The sequence below is a fragment of the Phascolarctos cinereus genome, unplaced genomic scaffold, assembly GCF_003287225.1.
Source record: "Phascolarctos cinereus isolate Bilbo 61053 unplaced genomic scaffold, phaCin_HiC Scaffold_9;HRSCAF=440, whole genome shotgun sequence".
NCBI classification, from domain to species: domain Eukaryota; kingdom Metazoa; phylum Chordata; class Mammalia; order Diprotodontia; family Phascolarctidae; genus Phascolarctos; species Phascolarctos cinereus.
Window position 1 is genome coordinate 208,443,835 of NW_027556402.1, and position 20,947 is coordinate 208,464,781.

Below are 20,947 nucleotides of genomic sequence, written 5' to 3' on the forward strand. Positions count from 1 at the left end.
ATAAAAGAATGGGGGAGAGATAGAAGAGAGGACAGACTAGGGGAAGGGATATTCAGAATGCATACCATCTTGGGGTGGGGGAGGGGTGAGATGGGGTGAAAATGTAGAACTCAAAAACTTGTGGAAGTGAATGTTGAAAACTAAAAATAAATAAATTTATATTAAAAAAAAAACTTTGGGTTCCAAATTTTCTCCCTTCCTCCCTTCCCACCCACCCTTATTGAAAAGGCAAGTAACTCAGTATAGTTATACATGTACAGTTATGCGAAACACTTCCATAGTAGTCATGTTGTCAAAAACTAATTCTATTTCCCTTAATCCTATTCTGCTCCCCATTTATTCTATTCTTTCTTTTGACCCTATCCCTCCTCAGAAGTGTTTGCTTCTGATTACCCCCTCTCCCACTCTGCCCTTCCAATCAGCACACACACACACACACACACACACTGCTCTCTTGTCCCGTTCTCCCCCTATTTTCCTGTAGGGTAAGACAGATTTCCATACCCAATTGAGTGTATATGTTATTCCCTCCTTAAGCCAAATCTGATGAGAATAAGATTCATTCATTCCTTCTCACCTTCCCCCATTTCCCCTCCACTGTAAAGAGCCCTTTCTTTTCTGTTTTTTTGTGAGATAATTTACCCCGTTCTACCTATCCCTTTCTCCTTCTCCCAGTATAATCCTCTCTTACCACTTAATTTTATTTTCCAGATATCACCCCTTCAATCTTCAACTCACTCTGTGCCATCTATCTACCTATCTATCTATCTATCTATCTATCTATCTATCTATCTATACACACATACATATAATTTTTTCCCTCCAACTACCCTAATACTGATAAGGGTCTCATGAGTTACAAATATCATCTTTCCATGCAGGAATGTAAACAGTTCAACCTTAATACGTCTCTTATGATTTCTCTTTCCTGTTTACCTCTTCATATTCCACTTGAGTCTTATATTTGAAAGTCAAATTTTCTATTCAGCTCTGGTGTTTTCATCAGGAATGCTTGAAAGTCCTCTATTTCACTGAATGACCATTTTTTCCCCTGAAGGATTACGCTCAGCTTTGCTGGGTAAGTGATTCTTGGTTGTAATCCTATCTCTTTGCCCTCTGGAATATTATATTCCATGCCCTGCAGTCCCTTAATGTAGAGACTGCTAAATCTTGTGTTATCCTGATGGTATTTCCACAATACTTGAATTGTTTCTTTCTGGCTGCCTGCAATATTTTCTCCTTGACCTGGGAACTCTGGAATTTGGCTACAATATTCCTAGGAGTTTTCTTTGGGGATCATGTTCAGGAGGAGATCGGTGGACTCTTTCCATTTCTTTTTTTTTAGGCAATTGGGGTTAAGTGACTTGCCCAGGGTCACACAGCTAGTAAGTGTCAAATGTTTGGTCTGAGGCCAGATTTGAACAAAGGTACCCTCCTGACTTCAGGGCTGGTGCTGTATCCACTGCACCACCTAGCTGCCCCAATTCTTTCCATTTCTATTTTGCCCTCTGGTTCTAAAGTATCAAGGCAATTTTCTTTGATAATTTCTTGAAAGATGATGTCTAGGCTCTTTTTTTGGTCATGGCTTTCAGATAGTCCAATAATTTTTAAATTATCTCTCCTGGACCTATTTTCCAGGTCAGTTGTTTTTCCAATGGAATATTTCACATTGTTTTCTAATTTTTCATTCTTTTGAATTTGTTTTGCAGTGTCATGATTTCCCCATAAAGTCACTAGCTTCCAATTGCTCTATTCTAATTTTTAAGAAAGTTCTTCAGTAAGCTTTTGGACTTCCTTTTCCATTTGGCCACTTTTGCTTTTTAGAGTATTCTTCTCCTCATTGGCTTTTGGACCTCTTTTGCCATTTGGGTTAGGCTATTTTTAAGGGGTTATTTTCTTCAGGATTTTTTTGGGTCTCCTTTAGCAAGCTGTTGACTTGTTTTTCATGATTTTCTTGCATCACTCTCACTTCTCTTCCCAGTCTTTCCTCTACTTCTCTTACTTGCTTCTCAAAATCCTTTTTGAGCTCTTCCAAGGCCTGGGACTGATTCATATTTTTCTTGGACGCTTTGGGTGTAGGAGCTTTGACTGTGTTTTCTTCTGGTTGTATGTTTTGATCTTCTTTGTTACCAAAAAGAGATTCTATGGTCTGAATCTTTTTGCGCTGCTTGCTCATGACCCTGGCCAATTACTTGAGTTATAAACTCTTTGTTAAGGTAGGGGGTCTGCTTCCAGTGTAGAGAATGTACTGTCCCAAGCTTCAGGGGTTTTGTGCAGCTGTTTTCAGAGACAGTCTAGGGAGCTGTAAATTTTCAGTTCTTCCAAGGTGGTATGATAAGGGGTGAGGTGTTTACTCCTTTCCTGGCCTGTGCTCTGCTCTATGGGTGACCACGAGCACTCTTTTTCTGTCTTGGAACTATGAGGAGGATTTTCTCTGCACCACCACTACATGCTCCACCACGCCACTGCTCCTCCTCACCACAGGACAGCCACCCAGAACTGTGACCCAGATCCAAGCAATGGCAAAGCAAGAGAATCCTATACCAGCAGAGAGATCCCTGAAATCCCCCTCTGATCAGCCACTCAATTCCCCTTCAGTCTGTGGGCCAGAAGCTCAGGAAGCAACCCCGCCACCCCTGGCCCATGCTAGGGAACTGGGGCTGGGACCCAGCTTCTCTCTTTCACTGCAGAAACAAACTTTTCCCACTGACCTTCTAAGTTGTCTTTGACATTCGTGGGTTGAGAAGTCTGGAAACCATCACAGCTGCCTGTGCTTCAGTCCTTTGAGGCCTGCTCCATGTTTGCTGCAGCCTGCATGTCCACGCTAAACTGTGCTCCTCTCCCAGCCTAGAACGATATACTTTTCCGATCAACCATCCAGGTTGTCTTGGGCTGGAAATTCCTTTCACTCTGTCTTTTTGCGGGTTCTGCTGCTTTAGAATTTGTTTAGATCCATTTTTACAGGTATTTGGAGGAGTTTGGGAGAGAGCTCAAGCAAGTCACTGTTTTCACTCCAACATCTTGGCTCTGCCCCCCCCCTTTATGTAATTTCTATCTTGGTTATCTCCACTGTTTACCACAATGCTTGTTGTTTTTCATACCCAAAAAGGACCAAAATAATATCATGATGTCAAGGTCAACCTACAGTGTGGGCTAACTGTGGCAGATCAGACCAACATGAGCTCAAAAGGCTCTATCACAGGTAGGGCCCAGGTAGTCTATATGAACATTTGGAATGGAAATGTCTCCAAATTTGTACATCTCACATTTTCTTTCTTTATCATTGCAATTCTGCTTTCCTCACAGTGCTTAGTGCCTTCTTTGATATGGACATGCCATGCTGGGCAGTCTTGTGCCAGTGCCTCCCAATCAACCCCAAAATTCTTCAGAAAGACCTTGAAAGTGTCCTTCTATTGCTTCTTCTGACCTCTATGTGAGCACTTGCCTTGTGTGAGTTCTCTGTAAAATAGTCTTTTAGGTAAATGTATGTTTGGCGTTCAAACATCTTGGCCAGCTCATCAGAGTTGCACTCTCTGCAATAGAATTTGAATACTGGGAGTTACGTGCACACATACATGTGTGAACAATATGGAGCAGTTCTCAAAATGGAGTTGCTCTGCATCCACAGAAGCAATGAGGGCTTGAACTAGCATGGTGGCTTTGTGAGTAGAGAGAATTGGGTGGCTTTGAAAGATGTTATAGAGGTCAAATCAGGCAGCAGACACCATACTGACCATTCCTCTGAAGACATACACACATATATACATATACATATACACATATACCTATAGCTCAGCCAGGGATTGGATGATGGCCCCAGCGAGGCAACCCAAGGCCACAGGCCTTTGTCCCAAGGATAGGGGCACTTCTCAGTTGCCACCAAAGACTGGGGTGGGTCCTGACATCCATAGGAACATTGAGATCCAGGGAGCATTCTCAAACCTGATTCACATTCATCACTATGATACCATGAGTCTTGAGTTGGAAACACAAGCCCAAGCCCAAGCCCAAGGGACCAAGAACCCCTCCTTTATCCCAAAGTTTGAGTATAACCCATTTTGGCATAAATGAACAAGTCCTATCCTGCACAGTGGAGGGTGTCACTAATTACATTAGATTCAATTATATCACTGCACTCTATTGATTACACTTTCACTTTATGCTCATACTGGCAACACTGGACCAGGTTAGGCTTATTTAGAACTAGCTGTGCTTGAAAAGAATTAGTAACCAGAAATGGATGGTTATGTCCTGCAGAAAATGAAGTCACTAATGAAGTCGGCAAAGTCATGGAAACCATGGACACATTGACTACAGTAAAGAAAGCAGAAAGAACAATCACCACGAAACAATTAAAAATAAATATGGAAAACTGCAAAAGACATGTAGGAGGAGATGTGTCCCCCTACTCCTTTGCAAAGGAAGAAGTAGAGAGGGGGCCTTGGGTGTGGCACATAAGATTTTATATATGTGTGTGTGTGTGTGTGTGTGTGTGTGTGTGTGTGTATATACATGTATATATGTATTTATGTATAATGTCAGTTTTACTGTATTTTTTATCTGCTTTCCTTTTTCCTTCCTCGCCAAAATGGATTATTTTTTTAAGGGACAGCTTTCTGGGAGTGGGGAGAAGGGAAGAAGAGAGAAAATTAGATGACATAAAAACAAAATTCAATAATAAAAACTGATTTTTTAAAAATACTAATGCTTAAAAATGGCCTTATCTTTAGGAGTCTAATAGGAGTAAACCAAGTGGCCAAAATAGATGTTGTCCAGGAGTCCTATTTTCTTTTGTTTTTTGTAAATGTTTTTTATGTATTTTAAACTTAAATACAAAATGAGGAAAGAAAAAAAATTGCCACATACACAGCACAACATAAGAGAGAGTTCAATATAAAACAATAAATTTCCATTTCAACAAAGCCTCTATAATAAATACTACACATTGTGTTCAAAACTGTCCACCTTTTCTTTGATTCCTTGTAGGTTTTCTTTTGTTCTCGCCTATTCACTTTTTACTTTATTTTTCCCCTCCCCCTTAAAGAAGGCTACAGTTAAGAGCATATATATATACATATACATAGATATCTGTAAATGTACGTGTATTACACATATACACTCATCCATATATATGTAAGACCTTACTATGCTCATTTCCACTTGTCATCTGTTTCTCTGGAAGTAGATGGCATTTTCCTTCATAAATCCAAGTCTTTCCATGATTTTCTAAATGAAGCAGTACATCATTTCCTAAACCACAACAATATCCTCTACTTTCTCTTTATTAGTGTTGAGGGTACCTTCAGAATCACCCTGTACTTCAGTAGGACCATTTGATGGAAACTCACCCAGTGCCCACAGGACCCAGTGCCTCTCCACAGGCTCACCCCCTTCCACCTCAGCTTTACATATGAATTTCTTCCCAAGGTCCTCCATGTGAGGGAAGAACTCCAGCTTGCTTGTGCAGGAGCAAAGCAGTCCATCCTCTGAGGTCTCCAAAGCCTCTGATGTCTTGATGTCCTCCAACATCAACCTGTCCTCCTTATACCAAGACACCCTGACAGCTCTGGGAAAGAAGGAGTGGATCCTGCACGTCAAGGTCACGCTTTCCCCAGGCTGGAGATGGTCTGAGGAACACCGAATCTTTTTCAGCTTGGGCTGAGCTGGAGAGAGAAAGAGCACCAGGGTCAGAGTCAGGACATAGGAAAGGCTTTGTTGTCTTGGGAGAGACCTTCTAAGCCCAGCCTGATGCCTGAATCCTGTGGGGCTGGAAATCTTCATGCAGAGGGAGAGCGGAAACATGTCCCCACACATAGGCCCAGAACTAAGGACAGTTCCTCAGTACCATCAGCTCGCACTGACTGATCTCCCCCCTCCACAGGTAGTTTTCCTGGCTCTGCTGCTTGGAAAGTAAGGGAGTTGGAGTAGATGACCTCTTTCTTTCTGTCCCTTCAGCTCTAAATCTATGATCCAGCAATTGCTGGATTCCCTCCTACTCTAATTGCTATGGCCTTATGACCTCTATTTATTGTCCATGCTGCCCAATATGTGTTGAGTCAAAAAGGACCTGCAGTGTGTCAGACATTATAATGAGCTCTGGGGATATAAAGAAAGGCAAAAATAAACAATCCCTGCCCTCAAGGAGCTCACAATCTAGTGGACAAGACAACACATAGAAAACCATATACAAAGATACAGACTGGATAAGCTGAAGCTAATTTCAGGAAGAAAGTATTAGTATTGAGGGACTGGGAAAGCTTTGTACAAAAACTAGGATTTTCAGTGGCAGCTAGATGGTGCAATGTATACAGCGCTGGCCCTGAACTCAGGAGGACCTGATTTCAAATCTGGCCTCAGACATTTGACACTTACTAGCTGTGTGATCCTGGGCAAGTCACTTAACTCCAATTGTCTTGCAAAAAACAACAACAACAACAAAAAAGTGCGATTTTTTGCTGAGATCTGCCATAAACCACAGAAACCAGGAGGTAGAGCTAAAGAGGGAGAGCAGAACAGGAATGGGGGACAACCAGTGAAAATCCCCAGAGTCAGGAGATGGAATGTCTTGTGCAAGGAACAGCAAGGAAACCAGAGATTTGTACTTAAACACCTAGTAAACACTGGTCCGAGTAAACTTGGACTTTAACTTCTGATTCCAAATTCTGTGTTCTTTTCCTTACATGGTGCTGCCTCCCTAAATGTCCACAGGAAAATAGAACTTACATACACAAAACTCCTATAAAAATATGTACTATAGCATCAAACTGTAGTGTACCTAATTAGAGAGTAAGTTTGCATACTGTCTATGTGCTATTTCACTGGGGCTCTCATTAGCTCCGAGGGACTTAATGACTATTTCTATGAAGATTATTCTCAGATCTGTGTATCTACACTTCTCCAACTGCTCACTGAATATCTTGAAATGGATTTCCCATAGAAACCTCAAGCTCAACATGTCCAAAACGGAACTTATCTTGCCTCCCAAATCCTCCCCTCTTCCTAACTATTCTATTACAGTTGAGGGCATGATTGTCCTCCCACCTGCTCAGGCTCAAAACCTAGGTGACATCCTCCTTACTTTCATCCCCCACCCCCCATATTCAATCAGTTCTTCAGTTCTGTCAAGTCTATCTTCATAACATTTCTTATATGATCCTTCTCTTCTATGACAGTGCCACCATCTTAGTGTAAGCCTCATGACTCAACTGTTGTAGCCTGCTGGTTAGTTTCTTTTCCTCAAGTATCTTCCCATTTCAGTCCATTCTCTACTCAGCTACCAACGTGATTTTTCAAGCACAGATCTGACTATGTTTTGAGCCACTCACTGCACCCCCCTCCTCCAATCAAGTCTAGTCTCTTCCTATCACCTCCAGGTTAACCATATAATTCTCTATTTGGTATTTAAAGCTCTTCATAATCTCTCCCCGCCTAAATTTCTAGCCTTCTTATATCTTACTCCCCTCCATGGACTCTTCATGATAGTTTTTTCTGAGATAGTTTCTTCATCATGAGTCAGTCAGTCAGTCAACGAACATTTACTACATGCCTATGATGTGCTAGGCACTATGCTAAGTACTGAGATACTCTTTTGCTAAAATAGGCAAAAGTGGGGCAGCTAGGTGGCACAGTGAATAGAGCTCTGGCCTTGCAGTCAGGAGGACCTGAGTTCAAATCCAGCCTCAGACACTTAGCACTTACTAGCTGCGTGACCCTGGGCAAGTCACTTAAACCCAATCGCCTCACCAAAAAGCAAAAAAAAAAAAATAGGCAAAAGAGAGTCCCTGCCCTGAGGGAGCTCACATTCTAACTATTTATAGTCTCCCTGTGTGGTTGTGAGGAAAGCATTCTGTGAACCTGAAAGCACTGAGGACACCATGATTCCTATTATTGTTATGTTGTTATTATTACACTATAAGCTGCTGAAAGTAGGAGAAGCTAGGTTTGTCACACCACATACTACCCTATACCCACCCCCACCCCCATACCTGATAGGTTCCCTGCTTAGAACACAGGTGTCATATGCACGGCCCAGAGGCCACAATACATCCGGCAATACCCCCAAATGTGGCCCAAACCAGATGAAAATATAATTGAGAAATTTTTTTAACAAATATTAATATTTTAACAAAATGTTTGTTAACATTTTAACAAAATAAATAAAAATATAATAAAACATGCATAATGTTCACATGTGGCCTTCTAACTGAATCCTCATGTATGGTTTAGTGGCCACCATTTCTACTTGAGTTGATCATAATTGAAAGATGGTGATCAGTTCTGACTGTCACGTTTTGGAATACAGATGTGCAAAGGAAGAAGACAGAAGTATAATGGAAACCAGGCTGCTCACTGGTCACTCAATGCAGCTGAAGATGTTTAGCCTGGACAAGATAAGACTCAGGGGAGACATGACAACTGTCTTCAAGTATTTGAATGGAGAGCCTTCAGAAAACTGGTTGCATTTGTTTCAATTGGCCTTAGAGGACAGAACTAGGTAGAGTTGGCATAGGCAGACTTCAGTAAGGTATAAGGGGGAAAAACAACTTCTAACCATAAGAATTGTCAGAAAGTGAACTGGGTTAGAGAATTATTGAGCCATGAGAAATGATAAAATGGACAATTTCAGAGAAAACTTGGAAGACTTATATGAACTGATGCAGAGGGAAGCAAAAAGAAACAGAACAATTTGTACAATAGCACCATCATAAAGAAACATGAAGATAAGATACTTGGGAACTCTGGTCAATGTCATGAACAACCATGAATCCAGAGGACTGAGGATGAAGGGCCCTACCCACCTCCTCACACAGAGGTGATGGATCAAGAGGCAGGCTGAGATATGCACATTTGGACATGACCAATGTGGGAATTTGCTTTGCTGGACTGTGCAAGTTTGTTATGAGGGTTGTTACTATTGTTCAATTGGGATGAAGATGAAAGGGAAAGAAAATAAAAGTTTGCTAATAAAAAGACAATAAAATTAATTTTGAATATAAAAAATAATTTTCAAACATAAGAAATACTAAGAAGAAAAATAAGTCTTATTTTTAAAAAGACTGAGCTCTCTATGTGGGTAATGAGTTCTTCATTATTAAAGGTCTTCAAGCACAGACAAGATGACCACATGTGAGGAATATCACTTCTAATGCTTGCTATATACGCTGTGTGACTATGGCCAGGTGGCCTAACTTCTCTGAATCTCAGAGAAGTCTCCTCACCTATAAAGTAGGGTTAATGAAATACTTCCTAGGTGGCACAGTGGAGAATGTTGGACCTGGAGTCAGGAAGACCTGAATTCAAGTCTTGCCTCAGATACTTACTATCTGTATGACCCTGGGCAAGTCACTTAATATATCTCTCTGCTCCAGTTTCCTCATCTGTAAAATGGGGTAATAATAGCACCTACCTCCAAGGGTTGTGAGGAGAAAATTACATAATATTTATGAAGTGCTTTATAAACCTGAAGCGCTATAGAAATGCTAGCTATTGTTATTATGACAGGGTTGTTGTAATGAAAATCTTTTATAAATCTTCTAGTGTGCTAGCAAAGGATAAGCTTTATTAAGTCATTATAGAATGGATAATTGTACAGGTGAAGGTTGGGAAAGAGGTCTTTTCTGCTCTGAAAGTCTACAATTCTATGAAACAGTTGTGGTCTGGATTGGACTAGAATGGAATGGAATGGCATGGAATGGAATAGAATGAAAGACTCTTATCTCCCTTTACACAGACGTGGCCATTGCCACATGGCCATCAAGGTTGGTTATCTTAAACACAAGCTATTTGAGACACTCAAAAGCCACAGAAAATGTAGGAATAACCCTTAGAAAGCAATTAAAGGTCACCTTCCACCCTCAACTTACCTATGATCTTCAGATGGATCTTCTTACTGAGGGGGATCTTGAGGGCTGAATGTTCCACCTGGAGAAGGAGATCTGCTTCTGTGAACTCAGCCAGGTCAGACTCCACGGTGAGATGACATGATATTCCAAAGACATTATACCTCAAGGCCTGGACTACAGGATTCAAGGTGAACCCTGCCTGGCTCTCCATCAGCTGCATGGATTCTGGCTTTTCCTCCTTTTCCACACCCTGAGTCTTCCAACAAAAGAGGAGCTTTTCCTCACTCTTCTCACTGTGGGGATTGGTCTTTAGGAAAAGCTTCAGCGTCAAAGATTTGGGCCTGTAGTCCCAAATCACAAAATGCAAAGTCTTCATCTCCTGGTGCTTGAGGTACTGTACTGTTTCTGGGAGTGGGCTCAGCACAGGTGCCACTGAGGAGAGACATGTGTTGTCCTGAGTAAGCTAAAAACAAATCAAGCATTTGAGCCACAGACTTCCCACCCCACCAACCACCCAAACCTATCAGGACTAAGGACAGAGGCTAACACAGAGAGAATAAGCTCTCACTCAGAGGCCCGGAGTAGAGAGGCAGAGCTATATAGTAGAAAGCGCTAGCCTGAGAGCACAAAGACCTAGGTTCTGAATCTTGCCTCTGTCACTGCTTTGTATGAATGAACTTGACCACAAACTCTCTGACTCTCAGATTCTTCATATACAAAATGAAGATGGCAATGCCAGCACTACGTACCAGGGGCTGTCATGAGGAAAAGGCTCTGTGAACCTGACCGCACAACAGAAAAATCAGCTATTTTTATCATTTCTGTTTTCAGAAGAACCATGCTGTGTACTTGGGGCAACGGTTGTGCGCTTGGATGTGAGTTTTTGTTAAGAATTTCTTCTTTTCTGGACCTCCATTTCTACATGAAGGGATTAAATGAGATTCAAGTCCCTTCCAATGATGATTCATTGGGCGGGGGGGGGGGAATGGGGAGCAGAGAAGAATAAAGAAAAAAGAAATGTACATGATAATTTTGTTGTATATTTGAATGGAATAGCAAGTTGTGCGTGGCAGATTTGCAGTTTCATGTACGTCATCATCTTTTTATTGTACTATGTTATGGAAATGCTTGTTTTATTCCATAAATTAAAAATTGAAAAAAATAATTCATGGCACCTTAGGTTGTACCCATTTTGTTTTGTGGCAAGTTTGGTGCCTGGAGGAAGAGGATGGGCAAGGCTCTCTGCATCTCTGAGAGAGAAGGAAGGAGGATCTGGGCAAATTCACCTTCCTCAGCTCATTCTCCCAATTTTAGACATTGGAAAACCGAGGCCTAGAAAGGTGCAGTGATTTGCCCAAGGACACCTAGTGAGTCACAGAAACAAATGGGTCCCTGGACCCATGCATTGGATCTGGCTGCCTGATACCAGAGACCTGATGGGTCATTCAGGCCCCTGCCATTCCCAATCTATGTCTTTCCTCTTGGCTATAGCAGAGATACCCAGGGATAACAGAAAGAGTTAGGAAACCTGAGTTCTAGTGGTAAATCTCTCATGAATTTTCTGTATGACTGGGGGGCCTTTAATTTAACCTTAACACAGTTTCTGACACATTGATAAACACTGATTGATTCATTTAGTAAGCTCTCTCAGTCTCAGTCTCCACATCTATGAAATGGGACCAAGAGTACATCTGCTATCCATCTCACAAACCTCTGATAAGGGACAAATTAGGTAACAATGATGTATGCAAGTGCTCTTAAAAATATAAATTGACTAAAATATGTAAAAGAGAGCAGAAAGAAGTTCAGAAGAGGACACAGGCACAAACACGGGGACAGTGTGAAATATAACAGGCAGTAGAGACAGGAAAGAAACCTGTGATTTCATTATGATAGGGAAGTCCCAGGTGAGGAAGCTCCCTCCTCCAATGCAAATTGGCACCTTCTCTTCAACTTACAGTCTTAGAGTATTTCCTACAGAGGTTAAATAAGTTACTCAGAATCACACAAGCAGTATGTGTCAGAAGCCTGATGTCAACCCAGGTCTTCACAGCTCCAAGGTTGGCTCTCCACTCCCTACTCTAAGCCATCAAGATTCCACATATAATTCAAAAAACTCATGGCTTTATTTCTAATCCTCTTCTCTCCTTTGCATATGGAAATGTTTGTGGTTGTCAGGCTCATAATAAAAAAATTTAACAATATGTAAAATGAGGGAAATATGAATTATAGTACTTACCATTATTAAAATTCATCCAGTAGAATCCTCTTCCAAGGCCTTACTTATCATAGTATGGAGGGGGTGACCCTGGATTTTAAGAGTCTATGCCAGTGGTTCTTGTCAGCTGACAAGGCCTGAAGTGTAAGTCTGGTGTGAACAGTGCACCTCTCACCTAAGGGACTGGTCTGGCTAGTAGAGGCTTATTATCTGGAGGTGGGAGGCTCTTTCCTTGTTGGATTCTGCTCTCAAGAGAAACTCAAAATTTCATGCAAGAACAAACCAGTGTTACACTGGAGTTGACTGCTAAGACTGCCTATTAAAGTGGGAAGGGACTGTGAGTGACCTACAATGGTAGAAAGGAAACCCACAGCAATGAGGTCACAGATCTTTCAGCATCATAGACTGTTAGAGCTGGAAAGGACCTTAGACATCATACAGCCCAGTATCTTCATTGTAGAAAAGAAGAACCAAAGTCTAGAGAGTCTGAGTGATGGCTCAGGATAAGATCACAATCAGGGATTCAAACCTGGATCTTCCTCATCTAGTTGTGATGCTTTAGGAAATCCTAATTTCTACCACACAGCATTGTCTCCTTTGGAAGGATGAGGTTGGATTCACATAATTACATTCCCAAAAGTGATAACATCAAAGACTCTCTAGCATAACATAGATTTGTTCTAGAATTAAATTTGGAGTTTCTCTTGAAAGCAGGTTTTGACAGAAGGAAGGACCTCCATTTGAAATTGTGACCAAAACTGTGTATTCCCTTCAGTACCCCTATTCATCTCCTCCTCTATGCTTCCTCCTGTTCCTCCTAGGGACCACTCTGATGACTGTGAAATGCTTGGCTCAGTTCAGCCCCTTACCTCTCTTTTAAAATACGTTAAAATGAACTTCATTAAGATCTTTTATTGAACATCACATTGAACCTACATTTCCCAATGTATTTCTCCCCTTCATCGCCCCAAAGCATTTCTTACCTTTTCTGAGAAATTCAACCAACATCCAAACAAAGGAACATAGGGATATCACTACGAGTATGTACCCAATGATCCCCCAGATGATTTTATGAGACTCAGGGTAGGACCCTGCCAGGGTGACATTCTTGATGTACATGTTCTTTTCCTCCATTATAGTTTCTGGTGGCAAATGGATGCTGGAGGGCTGAGCTGTAAGGAGATAAGACTCATTGTTGGGCCATGCTAAGGACACATTGGAAGTCAGTCAGTCAGTCAGTCAATCAATAAATACTTATTAAGCACCTACTATGTTCAAGGCACTGTGCTAAGCACTGTTCCAGAAGATTCAATTCTCACCATCCCCTCATGCATTAAAGGACACCCACCCCCACACTCAAAACATGCAAATACACATATACACAGAGATGGTCATCATATAGACTGAGTCTATATAAGACAAGAAAAAATTATTCTTCTGGATTATGTTACAGATGAAGAAATAGGGCTACACAGAGTAGAAATTTCTTTCCCAGAGTCACAGAGACTAAAAGTCATAAGTACTGATGAGGGTCCCTGGGAACCTCTCTCCTTGGTTCATATTTCAATGTACCACACATTCATAATTTCCTACACATAGGTACTTGCTCCACTCACGAAGATTGCAAGTACTCCAAGGTGTAGCCAACCTTGCTAGACAGTGTCGTGAGTCTTACTCAGTGGGGACTCAATTACTCTGGGTTGAAGTACAGGGTAAACAGGGGACTTTGGAGGATACAAGCTCTGGCTTTAAGTCCCAGCTTGAATAACTTTCTGTATAAACGTGGGCAAATTATGTTTCTCAGCCTCAGTTTCCTCCTCAATAAAATGGGGATAGTAATCTTTGCTTCAAAGGTTTATCATGAGGAAAATGCTTTGTCAATCTCAAAGGGCTGTAGAAATGGAAGTTATCATTACTGTTTGATCAATTAACTTATAGTCCATCTCAGCCATCCTCTGTCCAGACACACATTTCCAACTCTGAGCCATCCAACACTAGAGACCAGGTCCCTTCTCACTCACCAACCACGTCCACTCTGGCTGTTCTCTCCACTTTGATAGGAGGGATGATTATTTCACATCTGTACTCTCCTCCTTCTTGAAACTGGATAGCAGGCAAGAAGAGAGAGGCATTTCCCTTCCTCAGCCCTGACAGTGAGATGCTGGCTCCTAGTCTGAACTGAGTCTGTTTTCCTCCATTGTACTCAAAGACATTGTCTTCCTTGTCAGAGTTTGACCTTCTCTGGAACCACCTGACTCCAATGACATTGATGTTCAGGTTTACAGAATCATGTTCATACAACATACAGGGGATGGTGACATCTGCATTGAGGAATACGATCTGAGCCTTCCCATTCATCTTCATTTCCAGATTATCTACAAGAATGAGGGTGGACAGACTGTGAGCTGACATCCAATTAAGGATCCCCCCCATGTGGCACAGAAAGAGCTAGGCAGTCGAGTCACAGGGCAGGGCATATCTAATTCAGAAAGCATTTATTAAGCATCTGTTAGGCCCAAGGCTACATATTGGAAATGAAAAATAAAAACAGTATACAGTTTCTAACAGAATACAGTGTACGTCCCTAGCCTTCTACTAGCTTACACTATATTCTACCTGGGTGTTATATCAGAACATGCAAGGAAAATGAAGTCAGAAAGGAACTCTAAGAATTGGGAGGATCAGCAAAGTCTTCAAGGAGAAAATGGCGCCTGAAATGAGCCTTGAAGGAAGATTAAAGAGTCTGAGGCAGAAGAGAGGGACAGGAGAGAGAAATTTCCAGGCCTGGGGAATGATTTATGCAAATGCTTTGAGGTGGGAAATGGAATACTAAGTTTAGAGAAGAACCATCTGTTGGTTTAGTTAGAGCATAAGAGTCCATGCAGGGGAATAGTAGGAAATGGGGCTAGAAAGAAGAAAATTGTGGAGAACTCCAGACACCAGATTAGACTATATTTTACCCTACAGGCAATGGTGAGCTACTGAGGATTTTTGATCAAGGAAGTGACAGTCAGGAGAGAGAACATGAGCAGACAACTAATTGGGAGGCTTTTATAGTAGCCCAGGTAAAAGGTGAAGAGTGCCTGAATCAGGGTAAGGGCTGTGTGAATGTAGAGAAGGGTTTGGATGCAGGAGATGTTATAACAGGATAGCTATCTCCTTTGAATATCACTTTAAGGTTTGCAAAGTGCTTTACAGAGATTATTCTACTCGATCTTCATAACAACCCTGGGAGGTAGATGCTAATACCATCCCCACTTTACAGATGAGGAAACTAAGGGAGTCAGAAGTTAAATGACTTGCCTATTAAGTATATCAGCTATTAAGTATATCAGGTGGGATTTGAACTCAGGGCAACTGATTGGACATGGAGGTGAGAAAGAAGGCTAGTCTATCTCTACTTTCCACACCTTCATAAAGGCTGTCCTTTGTGCCTGGGATGTACTCCTTTCTCACCTCTGCCTAGTAGAATCCCTAGCTTCCTTCAAAACTCAGCTCCAGTCACTTCCCATGCAAAGCCTTTCTTAAATGTAAACAAGATCCTCAAGATGAGACACAGTGGCAAGGGGGACACACATGGAGGGTTTGGCCTTTGCAAGGAGGAGGGAAAGGGAAATGAGAGAAAGGAAGAGAATAAGCATTTTATTAAGTACCTATTACATGCCAGGCATTGCGCTAAGTGCTTGGACAAACATGGTCTCATTTGATCCTCATCCCAATCCTGGGAGGTAGGTGCTATTGTTATCCCAATTTTAGAGTTGGGGAAACTGAGGCAGAGAAAGCTGAAGTGACTTGTCCAGGGTCACAACTCTAGTGCCTCAGGCCAGATTTGAACTTAGACCTTTCTGATTCCTACCCTAGTGCGCTATTGGCTGCACCACCTAGCTACCAACAAATAAAAACAAAGGAGCAGAGCATGGGTCAAAATGTATAGAGTTCTTGAGGCAGAGAATGGGGGACAAGACGGACTTCTCAGCTATTGGCCCTTGTATTTAAAGGAAAATAAAATGTAAGAACATCTGCTAAGAGAAGAGAGAGGTCAGGACTGGGGTGGAAAAAGAAGCCACTGAGGAGAGGGGAAGAGCAAAAATCAAGGAGGAATGAAAGTTGGAGCAGCCAGGGCCCAGGTGAGATTAGATTAAAAAACTTAAGTTGTATTGTTTGAGAGCAAGGATTGTTTCACTTTGGGGACTTTGTAGCAACCTCACAGTCAAGGCTGTGAAGAGACCAATGTGAGTCCAGAGCAGGGGGGATAGACTGGGAGTGCAGGGAGGGTGGAGGGACTAGAGGTTACTGTGAGGATGGAGACCAGGTTTAGGTGGAAGGAGACTGGGGGAGGGATGAAAAGCATTAGGTTGTGATAAGAAAAGGTCATTTCTGAGTTCAAAATCATGAAGGGAGACGGCACAGTTCTGGATGTGGGTGAGATCTAAGGTGTGGCCATCCCTGCCAGTGGCTAAGGTAGACTGAAGATCACGGGAGGGAGAAGTTTGATGAACTCAGAGTTAATACAGGAACCTGGTGCCTGGCTCACTCCCTCTCCATTTCTGGTTCATCCTCTGGCCTCCTCCATCCTCCTCAGAGACACTTTTCTTTCCTCACTCCCCCTTTCCAGGCACCCTTTATGTTTTGTCTTCCCTATTAGAATGCTAGCTCCTCCAGAGAAGAGCCACCCCTTGTTTTCTTGTCTTTGTGCCCCCAGCACTTAGCCCAGTGTGGGGCACTTAGGAGCCACTTAAATGCTCTCCCTACCAGTCTATCATCTGCCTCTTTGTCTAACTCTCTATCCAGATGTTTTTCTATCCACCTCTATCGTCTATTCCTCTCCATCCATCTATCTATCATCCATCTCTCTCTAGGTGTTTGAGGAAACATGGTCATCCATACTTCAGGCCCCAAGGTTAAGGACAAGATTTGGGTTGGAAAGAAAAACTTTGGGCCATGTACTCTACTAGAGAAAGAAGGAAGAGTGACTTGGAGGCTAGCAGATTGAAGCATCAAGAATCTGGGCTGGATGCTGGCACTTCCCAGCTATTTCTAAGTTAGGCTGCATTCTGGCCATCCCTCTCATCCTCCCATCTGCCCAGGGGACCTAACAAGTGAGCCTAGCCCTTATCCTGGCCAGACCCTGGGCCACCACACACTTCCAAGCTATTTCCAAACCAAGATTTCACAGGTCCTCCACCCCCACCTCCCACTTGCAACTCTGGAACATGAGGAAGCATCAGATCGTTGATTTAGAGCTGGAAAGAGCTTTAGAGTTCATCTAATCTGATTCCCTGATTTTTCAGATGTCTCTGGGAGGATGAACACCTTGACCAGGGGTCACAGGGCTCTCAAATAGCTGATCTTGGGATTTTCAGGCACCGTCCTCTGATTCCAAATTCAGTACTTCTATGACAATGCATTAAACAGCCTTCAAAGCCCTCGCCTGAGAAAGTAGTGGAGGTGAGTGAAGTGCTCCATTCTGAATGTGGAAAGAAAATTTTGAGGGTTTGGATCTCATTAAGATAAGAAGGAAATGGGAAGATTTCTGTGCCTGTTAACGTGCGAATATTCAGGGGAGAAATGTCTCTTAGAATCAAATAAATAAATGAATGAAGCCTTCCCATCACTGCCAGCCTTGTTAGTCACGGGGTTGTAGCAGAAACCACCGCAAAAAGAGGAGGTTGGGGCCGTGGAGCCTGGAGGGAGGGCTGGGGGACGGGAGGAAGGGTGAGAAGGGGAAACCTGACAAAAGAACTGCTAGAACGCAGCGCCCTCGTGAGACTCACTCCAGAATAGGCTCCGAGAAGAACGCGAGGTGGGTGACTTTGCACAGCCCTGCCTCACTTAAGTCCAATTCATTTGCTAGTCAGGGCATCGTCTTCCTGACGTCATGGTCCTCTTCCACAACACAGAACAAACAACAGCAGCAAAAACTCCAGAGTCCTGATAATCACCCCCAGACTGCCCTCCTGATAGACACACCCAGGGCCTCAGCCCTGGGAAAGGAAGAGAAGGACCCAGATTCCAATCCCCGTTCTGCTGCCTGCCTCAATTATTTTAACAATCTCGTCCCCTCTCTGGGCCTCACTTTTCTTCAATGCCCAATAAAGGGGCAGGACTGGGTGATCCCTTAGGTCTCTCCAAATTCTAAGAGCCCCTGTGTGAGACCCGGGACTAGGCGAGGAGGACAGGGGACAGGAGGAGCCCACCGACACATTCAGAAACCAGCTCTGGCCACCCTGCCAGAGCTTGTCTGCATTGAATCCGAACTCCCCAACACCAATGCTCTGTCTCATAGATGCCCAGAGGTGAAGGGCTGGAGAGGAGCCGGGGAGGGGAAGTGGGGTAAAGGGGAACTTCCCAGCCTCTCCGGACGCAAGACTCGGTTTGCACCTAAAGCCCAAGAAACCCCGCCCGATACAGTGACCCGAGAGTGACCACGCCATGAGTCTCGCGGCACACGTGGGCAGAAAAGCGGCTAAAGCAGCCTCTCATCTTTCCCTCGAAGTGCAGAAAACCCGACTACCAGGAGGGGCAGACGCCCTGCAGACCCGTGGCAGTGGGGGAAATCTGTGCTTTACTGTCAATCTGTGGAACTTCTCTTGACTTCATTTATTTTTCTCCTCTAGAAATGAAGGAACCAGGGTCACAGATTTCGAGCTTAAATACTCTAAATCCCTCATTTTACAAGGGAGGATGCCCAGGGCTCTCTTCAGACTGGCCCGGAGGGGCAGAACCACTCATTAATGTGGCTCATTCTTTCTAGCTCCGGTTCCCAGACGGAGGGGGAGAGTTGAGGGAAGGGACGGAGAAGTCCTGCATTCCCATTTCAGTTCTGGTGCTTGCTGCCTGTCACTGTTCCCCATTCCGGACCTCTTTCCTTCACCATAAAAAAAAAGAGAAGGGGGGGCGGGGCATTGGGCTAGAATATTCTAGAGGCTAGAAGCTACGTGATTCTCAAAGGCTCCCGGCTCTAAGCGCCCGTGCATTCAAGGACTTAGAAGAGAAGGATTTGAGTTGAAGCAGTCGACCTCATGGATCAGCAACAGGCCCGGGAAAATCTGGAGAGACCGTCCAAGACTGCCGGCGCAAAGAACACCACGAAACCTGCCGGGATGGCGCGCGGGCATTCACACTCCCTGAGCCATCCCGGCCAGGCTTGGGAACGTGAACCCTCCCCCGGAACGCTGAGCTCGTCTCCTTCTTCCTTACCTGGCACGTATTGGGCCCCGCACGGTCCCAGGAGCACTCCCAAGCAGATCCCAGCGGCTGCCAAGTGGTGACCACGAACAGCCATTATCACAATTCCAGACCCGAGGATCGGAGCAGCTTTCTTATATAGCAGCTGGAGGGGGCGGGGAAGGGGGAAGTTACGCTTTCCTGCGCAGCTAGCTGTTTGGGGAGAGCCTGCTTTTTTAACCACAATCAGAAACTCCACTTCCGAGAGGAGCAACCCACACAATACAGAAACGAGTTAAGTGCCCTCTGGGCCACTTCCTGAGAAGGAGGAGTTCATTCATTCTGCCAAGTTTTAGTGAGCTCTTCCTCTGACTGTAAGGAAGTTACTGGATAGGCAAGTGTCTTATTCGCAGAGGAGTTGAAGGCACTGGTGGTGATCGCTGGATGAAGAAAAGCCAAGGAGTGATACGACAGCTTAAATGAGGGGGAGATGTGTAGGGTGTGTTCAGGGAAGACTAGTGCCTCTGGCGTGAGGGCCGCTTTCCACCTTTGGTGTGTGTCCACCCGTTCCCCCGAACTCTCACCTGTGGCTCCAAGAAGCAGTAGCATGCCCAGCGGCCACACTCCCAGTAAACTATTTTTCGGCAAACGGGCTAACCAGCTTGAGAGTGACTGAGGGGTCTCCAACCCCCCTGGTGGAATTGGCCAATGAGAACAATATGTTCTAAAGGCCATGAAGCCAGTTAAAGTGGAAGCTGTGGAGCACATAGAGCTTTGGTTAGACATGGCAAGATGCCAAGGTCACCCACTGCATCTTGAGCCATCAGTAGTCGTCTTGACTCTATCCTGCCACTCTGGATTGTGGTGACTCTGGAGGAGAGAGGGAGGTGGACACACACATCAAAAGACACCACTCATACCCTTTTACCATTTTTACCTATCTCAAAGTCTGTGGCAACAGGCAAGTGACCAAACAGCAGGTGTGGATAGGCTGGGAGCTGTAGTCACCACACTGCACACAGGAGAGCACAGGGTAGTCTTCTCACTGGAAACAGCAGTGGGATTTGGCAGCCCCCTAGGTGTCAGGGCAGCCTTTTCAGGATCATACTGCTCATCTCCTGGTATACCAAACATCACACCAAACACCACAAGGTACATCAAAGATTACATATTATCTGATTTTCTGTTTAATCAAATTTAAAAGAAATCTATAGAAAGAATGACTGGAACAAAGGATTTTTTTTGCTTTTTTTATTAATTTGTTTTGATTTGTCAACAATCACTTCCATAAGCTTTTGAGTTTTAAATTTTTCTCTCCCTCCCCCCAAGACAGCAAGCAATTTGATATAGGTTTTCACATTAGTGATGTTGTAAGGAAGAATTAGAACCAATAGGAGAGGGGCAGCTAGGTGGCCCAGTGGATAGAGCACTGCCCCAGGAGTCAGGAGGACCTCAGTTCACATCTGGCCTCAGACACTTGACACTTACTAGTGTGTGACCCTAGGCGAGTCACTGAACCCCATTGCCTAGCCAGAAAAAAAAAAAGAATCAACAAGAGGAATCATCAGAAAGAGGAAACAAAACAGAAGAAAAAAAAACAGGAGAACTTTGTACACACTAACAGCAACATCTTAGCTCTTTTCAGCAGTACAAGGACCTAAGACATCTCCAAAGGTCTCATGATGGAAAATCCTATCCACATCCAAAGAAAGAACTATGG

The 20,947-nt window shown here is 43.6% G+C and overlaps 1 protein-coding gene across 1 annotated transcript; it reads right to left on the reverse strand.

The window, feature by feature from the left end:
- Positions 1 to 4,865: 4,865 nt before the first annotated feature.
- Positions 4,866 to 19,496, reverse strand: LOC110220979 (uncharacterized). Its single transcript, XM_021005299.2, has 5 exons — positions 19,261 to 19,496; positions 14,082 to 14,435; positions 13,044 to 13,232; positions 9,864 to 10,274; positions 4,866 to 5,663 (listed from the first exon to the last, which is right to left on the reverse strand). The coding sequence occupies exons 1-5, from the start codon at positions 19,343 to 19,345 to the stop codon at positions 5,251 to 5,253; spliced, it is 1,452 nt and encodes a 483-aa protein (XP_020860958.1). The 5' UTR covers positions 19,346 to 19,496; the 3' UTR covers positions 4,866 to 5,250.
- Positions 19,497 to 20,947: the final 1,451 nt, after the last annotated feature.

Coding starts and splice junctions, on each gene's coding strand:
- LOC110220979 (XM_021005299.2), bottom strand. CDS start 19,345: ATGGCTGTTCGTGGTCACCACTTGGCAGCCGCTGGGATCTGCTTGGGA. Junction 14,436..19,260: donor CGGGGCCCAATACGTGCCAG/GTAAGGAAGAAG, acceptor TCATTCTTGTAG/ATAATCTGGAAATGAAGATG. Junction 5,664..9,863: donor GATCCATCTGAAGATCATAG/GTAAGTTGAGGG, acceptor TTCTCTCTCCAG/CTCAGCCCAAGCTGAAAAAG.